General features: G+C 42.9%; 1 protein-coding gene across 1 annotated transcript; it reads left to right on the top strand.

Annotated features, from left to right (window-relative positions):
- Positions 1-2608: 2608 nt before the first annotated feature.
- LOC137154701 (olfactory receptor 13A1-like) lies at positions 2609-3547 on the top strand. Its single transcript, XM_067550460.1, has one exon. It carries the CDS (start codon positions 2609-2611, stop codon positions 3545-3547), a length of 939 nt encoding a protein of 312 aa, XP_067406561.1.
- Positions 3548-8762: the final 5215 nt, after the last annotated feature.

Genomic DNA, 8762 nt, shown 5'->3' with positions numbered 1-8762 from the left:
TACCGAGGCATCTACAAGGCACTGTATCGACGGCAGATGCCCTCTGGTCGATGCAGCATTGCTCTTTTTATGCGGGGGGGTGGATTTATGGCGTCGACCGGAGACCATTCCGGGATCAACTGAGCGGGTCTCCACTGCCCACTCAATCAATCAATCCGTGCAGTCCCTGCAGTGTAGACATACCCTGAGTCACAAATTACAGGGCAGGTAATGAACCATTGGAACAAACTACCCAGGGGAGTGGCGGATTGTCCATCTCTTGTCTTCCAATCCAGACTGGCTGCCATTCGGGACAATGCCTCAGTCAAACTCAAGTTACTGAACTCATTACAGGGGTAGCTGGGTGAGATGTAATGGCGTATGATATACAAGTGGTCAGACTAGATGATCTCATGGTCTCTACTGGCCTGAAATGCTAAGAATTAGAGATTTTCCTAAGGAAGGACATAGTAAAAATCTATCTATCTATCTATCTATCTATCTATCTATCTATCCTCATTATTGCAGTATCTCTCCAAGGACTTTGGTATTTTCTTCATGACACCAAAGGTAACATAAGCAATTAAAAGACAAGATCAGTGGCTCCTTTAGATAATTAACTTCTAAAGGATATATAAGATCTGCTCTCCCAGTAGCACTGGGAGGTTATTTAACAAGCATTTTGATGCTGATAATTCATTACTGAAAACTGACGGGTGACCATAGTAACTTTGGGAAATGCAGTCTGGCCTGTGATGCACCAAGCTCAGACTAGATGATTGCAATGGTCCTTTCTAGCCTGGGAATCCTCAAATCTATGAAAGGTCTGAGGCAAAAGTAAAGCCAAATCTTTAAATTCAGCCAGCAATCTAATGGAAGAACTAGAATGCTTTTCCCAGCTTTGGCAATTTTAAACTGCATGAAAGACTAACAGGGCACAGGAGACTGAATTATCTAATTCAAAAGGCAGTGACAATTATACATTTTCAATACATAAAAGGTAAATAATCATTCATTGGATATCCATAAATGAACTGGAAAAGAGATTTCTTTCTTTCTTTCTTTCTTTCTTTCTTTCACTAAACTAATTACAGCAGAATTTGAACTTCTATCTATCTGTCTGTCTAAGATTTTGACCTTTTTCAATCTAGCTACATGTCTCTGCATGATTTTCATGTAATATCAATATTGCTGTTATATCTAAAGACATTATATCATTGTTATAAATTATCTATACTGCTTTATTTTTGCTTGTCTGATGTTACTTAAATATGGAGGAACTGTATTATTTTTAAATTATTTTTAAATAGTTAATTCAACTTCAGATATAGAGAGCCAAATTGTGCACTATTGGAAATTTGCACAATTATTTATTCAGACCCATTTTTAATAAAATAAAGGATAGGTAGATAGATAGATAGATAGATCAGAGGAGAAGACAGGAGTCAATTTGTATTGACTGGGATTTCTTGTCAATGGGATTTGGTGCCTCACCCCTTAGACTCCCTCAAGAATTCTAACTTATATCTCTAGCTTTAATACATGATTTACTTAGAATAAATATTGTTATACACCCTTCTCAATTACATGGGGCCTGATTTTCTCTCTTACTCATCCCGGTGTAAATCATCAATTATTTCACACTGAAGTGGACAGCCATCATTGGTTGAAAACAGACAGTGAGGGGGAAAAAAGGAGAAATGTTTTTTTATAATAAAGACAATTAACCATAGGAACAATTTAATAAGGGTCAGAGTGAATTCTCCATCGCTGTTAATTTTTAAATTAAGATTTTTTTCCCCCCTAAAAGTTTTGCTATAGGAATTATTTTGGGGGAGTTCTACCACCTCCATTATACAGGAGGTCAGACTATATGACCACAGAACTCCCTGCTGGACTTGGAATCTATTAATCTGCTCCACAAGATGATATTTTACACCTGATCTAGTCCCTTCGTAGTGATGTGGCTACTTTAAAAATCTGTGGTATAATTTGCCATGTTCTCATCTCCCTTCTGCTGATTTCACACTAGTGCAACTCCATTCATTTCACTGGAGTTACTTTTAACTTACACTCAGTCCTTCAAAGTCACTAGGTCAGATGGCCAGCGGGTCTGAACTGATGTATCTGAATTGAAATCAGTTAGCCAGATGCCCAGCTGGTGAAAACTGACATAGCTTCATTGGAGTCCATGGACTAGAATCACAGCTAGTGCAGATCAATGTCTTTCCATTGTCTTCTGGGCCACTGACTTAGAGCTACACTTAGGCTATGTTTACACTGACGGCAGCAAAGTCGACACCATCAGATCGACTTATCTGGATCGACTGAGCAGTCAGTGAAGACCCACTCAGTTGATCCAGAAGTCGACATATTAAGACCACCTTCTCAAGTGGCATAGCGTTGCGTCAACGGGATTGCAGTTCCCATTGGTGCAGTGCACTGAAGACAGTGCACACAAGAGAAGCACAGAAGTCGACGGGAGTTCCGCAAGTTTTTTGCGTACTTTGCATAACTCCGGTCGACTGCTTCCGAATCGCCGAGGTAAGTATAGACATAGCCTAAGTTGGAGTATCTGACCAAGTGAGCTGATTTATCTTGACAGAAGAGGAGTAGTGGAGATTCAGGAATGAAGAACCAATCCTGTGTCACAGAATTCATCTTGGTGGGTCTGTCCAGCCACCCTGAACACCAGATGTTCCTCTTTATGGTATTCACCTTCATCTACATGGCAGCGCTAGCTGGAAACATCCTCCTCATCCTCACAGTTACTGCCAGCAGATGCCTCCACACCACTATGTATTTCTTGCTCATCAACTTGTCCTTGATAAACATTTTATCCATCTCAGTGTCCGTCCCCAAAATGTTGCACAACCTTCTGGAGCAGAGGAAGACCATTGCCTTCTTGGGTTGCATTGCGCAGATCTATCTCTTCACCTGGACTATGGTAAGTGAAGTTCTGGTCCTTACTGCCATGGCTTTCGACCGCTATGCTGCTATCTGCCACCCTTTGCATTACACCCTCATCATGAGGAAGGGGGTTTGTGTTGGGTTAATCGCCGGCATATGGACAGTCGGGCTGGCCAATTCCGCAGTCCATACAGGATTTGTGCTCCAGCTGTCCTTCTGCTGCTCAAACGTCATCAACCATTTCTTCTGTGAATTGCCACCTGTGTTAAAACTCTCCTGTTCAGACACCAGCCTCAATGAAACCCTGGCTTTTCTGGCTGATGCGGTCTTCGGGATGGGGAGTTGTGCGATCACTCTAATGTCCTATTACTTCATCCTAAGAACTATCCTGAAAATCCATTCCACAGAAGACAAGAAGAAAGCCTTCTCCACCTGCTCCTCCCACCTCATAGTGGTCAGTTTGTACTACTCCACAGCCATTTATAACTACATCCATCCCTCCTCAGCCTACTCTCCCGACAGAGGCAAAGTGATCACTGTCCTATATTCGGTTATAACTCCAGCCCTCAACCCTATCATATACTCTCTAAGAAACAAGGAGGTCAAAGAGGCCCTCAGGAAACTGATAAGTAGACTTGGGATTTTTCAAAGACAATAACATCTATCCATCTATCTAGTTATCTATCTGAGAGACAGGGTGGGTGAGGTAAAATCTTTTATTGGACCAACATCTTCTGGTGAGAGAGACAAGCTTCTAAGCTACACAGAGATCTTCTCCAGCTCTGTGTAGCTCAAAAGCTTGCCTGAACAAATTGGTCTTCACCCACTTTGTCTCTAATACCTTGGAACCCGCTCAGCTACAACAACATTTAACATCTATCTATCTTTATATCTCTCCCTACACACATCTAATCTATCTATCTATCTGTTAGTATATAGAACATAGATATTCAGGCCTGCCTATAAAGAACCATATTTTGTAAGTATATCCTTATCATTTAGATGGTTATAGGGGTTTAAAAGAAAGAATCAAAACCACGGGCCTTCTCTCACTGTGACAGTCGGAGGCCTGGTACTTTGGCTCATATGCAGGAGTGGTGGCCATAAACTGGGAAGCGTGCAGTCACATACGCACATTCCAGCATAACATCTAATACCCGGCTCTTAAGATGGTGATCCAGTCTAACACCTCCAGATAAAGAAAAGATCCTAGAATGTTTAAAGGAAACTTGATTTGATAGCATTCTGTCTGGCAAAAGAATTACTTATCAACAGTTGTGGTTGTAAAATCTACACTCATTGTTTCGTCTTTATGGTACCCAATTCTCTATTATCTATTTGGAATGATTTCTGTCTGGTTCTTTGATTGTTTCTGTCTGTTGCATAACTAAGTATGATCAGTTAAGGTGGTTGGACATAACTGGCTAAAGAATTGTGTTACAATATGTTAGGATTGGTTAAAGAATCATCTTGTAATATTGTTAAAGAAATGACTAGTGAAGATACACTATAAAAACTGAGGTAAAACAGGAAGTAGGGAGGATTTTTTTTTCAGTCCAGCTTCTGGGTGGAAGTTGATGGCTGGTGTGTGCGAGGATCAGGCCGGATGGTCACAAGGATCCCATCTAACATCGAGGGTCTGTGATTATGAGTCCCCCATTCGTCCCTTCCTTCACAAGGCATGAACAACATAGGAAGCTCTGAATTGCCCTCAACACGTTCATAATTCTTTGCCATGCTGTATTAAGCAAATGACTCTAATTCAATCTCAACGAGAGTCCTGTAGCATTTTAAAGACTAACAAATTTAATTTCTGCAGGCATACGCTTTCATGGGCTGTAACCCACTTCCTCAGATGTAAGGAATAGAAATCAGATAGCAGGTATATATATACATATCTGAGACTAAGGAACAACAATGGGGAAGGTAGATATAAGCAAAGCCCCTTCAGTTAGAGTAGCTGAGGCCTATTCACAACCATTGATTAGGAGGTGAGAATGTGTGAACAGTGACAATTGCTTCTTGTAATGAGATAACCATTCCAAGTCCCTATTTAGACCCAGTTTGATTGTGTCAAGTTTGCAGATCAGTTCAAACTCAGCAGTTTCTCTTTGAAGTCTGTTTTTGAAGTTTTTTTGTAGAAGTGGCTTCGGCCAGTTGCCTGAAGGGAGCAGGCAGGATTTTTCCTCTCCCCCAGTGCACAGTAGTTCAGAGGTGTTCTGGGATATTGTTTGTTTGCTTTACTCTGAAGAATCCGAGATTGACCACAGCTGGAGACAGGATGGAGCAAAGCTCTGAGGCTGTACAGAGAATTATAGAACCATAGGGTTAGAAGGGACCTCAAGAATCATTACATCTAACGTTTCTGCGAAGATTCAAGATTCATTGTGCCTAAACGATCCAAGACAGATGGATAGCTAGCCTCTTTTTGGAAACCTCCAGCCTAGGAGATCCCATGGCACCCCCAGCAGCTTGTTCCAGAGAAGCCTCTTTCTAGATGCCATGTATTCGTCACTTTCTCAGGGTCAAACTGATTTCCAGATTTGGGCTGGGGAATGAGTTTTCCCTGAGGTCAAATGGGAAGGAGCCTGTGGAGGTTTTCTCGATCTCTGCCACATTGGGTGTGTATCGCCGGCTGGGATCATCTGGGCACATCTCACCTAATCAATTCCCTCCCATCCCAGAGGCCTCTGGCACTAGGGGGCAACTTGGTCTCTGCTGTTCACTGCCTTGGTCACACAGTTTAGTCACCCAGGAACCTTCGTGCCAAGGGGCTGAAAGCACTGGAGGGCATATAATTTTACAGGGATAGCCTGAGTCAGTATACAGGCAATAATTCACAAAAGGTTGACACGTAAGGTCTCTACAGTGATCCAGTATTGCACTGGTAATCATAACCATTGTGAACTGAATGGATGGGTAATACTTAAGAAGCAAAAGAGCTATATTGGGAATTATTCTTAAAGTTCTTAACATTTCTTAAAAATTCTATATTGGAAATGTTCTTAAAACCTTGATATTCAAGGCAGACCACTGGCAAGTGACATTCCTTGCACAGACTCTGTTCTGGTCTTTACATTTGTTCATTGTCTACTGTATGCCTCACAGTACAAGTCTATTTCCCTACGGAGCTAATGAAGACCACAACATTGACAAGAGAGGGCAAAATATGCAGCATCAGAATCATAGAAGATGAGGGCTGGAAGGGACCTCAGGAGGTCATCTAGTCCCACCCCCTGTTCTAAGCAAGAACAACCGTGACTAAATCACCCCATCAAGGGCTTTGTCAAGATGGGCCTTGAAAACCTCATAGGATGGAGATTCCACCACCTTCCTAGGTAATCCATTCTAGTGCTTCACCACCCTCCTAGGGAAAAAGTTTTTCCTAATATCCAACCTAGACCTCCCCCACTGCAACTAGAGACCATTGCTCCTAGTTCTGTCATCTAGTACCACTGAGAACAGCCTAGCTCCATCCTCCCTGGAACCCCCTTCGGGTAGTTGAAGGCTGCTATCAAATCCCCCTCACTCTTCTGTTCTGGAGACTATGACAAAAATCAAAGAATTAGTCTGGTCTACAATGAGAATGACACGATTTCTCATGATAAAGTGAACACAGCCTACCTGGTGGGAAATACTTTATTACAGATGAGAGTGTCTTGTTAAGTAAGTCTAGGGTCTAGAATGTGGGTTGCGATTTTATTTTATATGTAACTGTATGTTTCCAATATTTCTACTTGGTGTCACATCCCTACGCTTTGTTAAATAAATGTTTATTTGTGTTCACTATCAACACATCTCAGTGCTGTGTTTTCAGCAGAGGGATTGAGCTAAGGTGTGCCTATTGCTGGGCTGCAGAGGGACAGCAGAGCCTGGGTAGGCTGAGGGAGGAGAGGCTTGTGTTCAGCCCTGGAGATCGGATTCAGGTATTTAGCCCCAGAACAGGGACATCCTGGGTTGTGACGGTGTTAGAAGCCTGCACTAGAGCTGGGAGAGGCTTTCAGTCCCTGATCCCATCTAGTCCTGCACCATGTAGCCACACCTGCCCAAGGAGGGGAGCAGGGAGCGGCCGTCTGTGGAGTGGATCCTTGTCTACCAGGAACTGCAGAGAGACCCAGCAACTCAGGAAATATGGTGAAGGGGCAGGGAAACGGCTGCTGGATAATACAGGGATGGAATCCGGCAATGACTGGAGAATCCTGACTTGTTAAATGCATCACAAACTGGGCAATTTTCACATAATGCAACACAGTAAGTTTGGTGTTTGGATTATAGGTTTGGGTATTAATCTCCTGGGCAAATTTAATAATAGAGCTGTGAATTACAACGGGAACTCTTTGAGACTTTTACTATCATTTAATCAAACGTCTAGAGCTGCTCAGATTTCTTTCAACAACCAAAAAAAAAAAAAAAAAAAGGGGGATCTTTTCATAGAAATTGTTACAACCAAAACTTTTATTTTTTGTTTATTGAAAACCAGGTGATTTCAGGTAAAAACTGCTGAAATTTTTTTAAAAAATTGCTGAAATTAGGAAAAATATGTTCTCAGTTTTCCAATATCTATATTGTATTTCTAGGAGAACAGAGACTTTGCATGAAAACTTCTTCAATAAAAAAACCCAATTTCCTGTTGTTATAATTTCAGCACAGAATATCTCACCAGGCCCTCCTGGAAATTTAGGAGTAAGCCAAAATGGGAACATTAATATTGGCCAATCAAAGCACATTCTCTCTGTTGCAATGGTGCTTATTTCTGTTTCAAAGGGACACTTGCAGAAGGTAAAACGGAGGAAGTGGCAAAGCTGGTCATCTCCCGGCGTATGCATTAAACACACTAGTGCCTTCAACTGGGGACGGTGGGTTTGAGCCCCCAGCCAAAGCCTGTTTCTCTGGACCCTGCCCAAGGACCTGGAGAAGGTCAGTGGGATTAGAACCAACTCTCCTGCTCTAGCGCTGGATCCGCTGATCCCCTCTGCTGCCAGCTGAAAACAGATGCTGTTGGCAGTGGAACAGAACATACACATAACCAGACACAGCCCATCCCCAAGGAGCTCTCAGTCCTAGCAGACAAGTCTGAGCAGTGTAGGGAAGGGAAACAGAGGCACAGGGAGTGGAATGACTTGCCCAAGATCACAGAGTAGGTCGGTGGCAGAGCCAACTCTCCTGACTGCCAGGGACCTGCACACACATAAAGTTACAGCAATAAATGACCCAGCAGAGAGGCAGCTGAGCGATGCTACTAGCCCACGATGACAGAGAGGGAAATGCACCTGGGATTTGGTGTCATCAATCAATCCATCAGAAGGCAGCAGGCCGCCTGGGTGGTGTTGCAGTGCAATCATTACAGAGGAGCTCGCACTCGGGTACCAAATAACACTATGTCATATTTCCACCGAAAGTGGGTATCAGACAGTGTTGGCATTTTAGTTCGTCCCAAGCTCAGAACCTGCCGTTGGATGTGATAGGAGATCCATCTTGGCTAGAAGTGTTGTGTTGGGGTTGCTCTTTGCTCCATCTTTCACACTGCATTTCATCAAGACACATCCTGAGCTAGACCTTCAGGTGGTGTGCACTGCTGCATCTCCATTGACTTTACGGGAGCCTATTTACCTTCAGGTGATAACTCTCCACTCCTAGTCAATGGAAGGGATGGGAGCTGTACACCTTTGACGCTCACATAATGAGATATTACAGAGGGGGATCAGGGCCATTCCCTCTGTCACTGTAATCCCAACCTTTATCTTTGTCCTTCCCTCCACAGCCATCAGAGAATATACAGAGGAAGAAAATATCCAACCGAACGGCTGTGACTGAGTTCCTTCTCCTGGGATTCTCCAACATTCGGGAGCTGCAGATTTTATACTTTGTAGTGT

The sequence above is a fragment of the Emydura macquarii genome, unplaced genomic scaffold (genome assembly GCF_026122565.2).
Source record: "Emydura macquarii macquarii isolate MOO-44397 ecotype Brisbane River unplaced genomic scaffold, CSIRO-AGI_Emac_v2 contig_1291, whole genome shotgun sequence".
Lineage (NCBI taxonomy): Eukaryota > Metazoa > Chordata > Testudines > Chelidae > Emydura > Emydura macquarii.
This window is presented reverse-complemented; position numbering and strand designations above follow the sequence as displayed.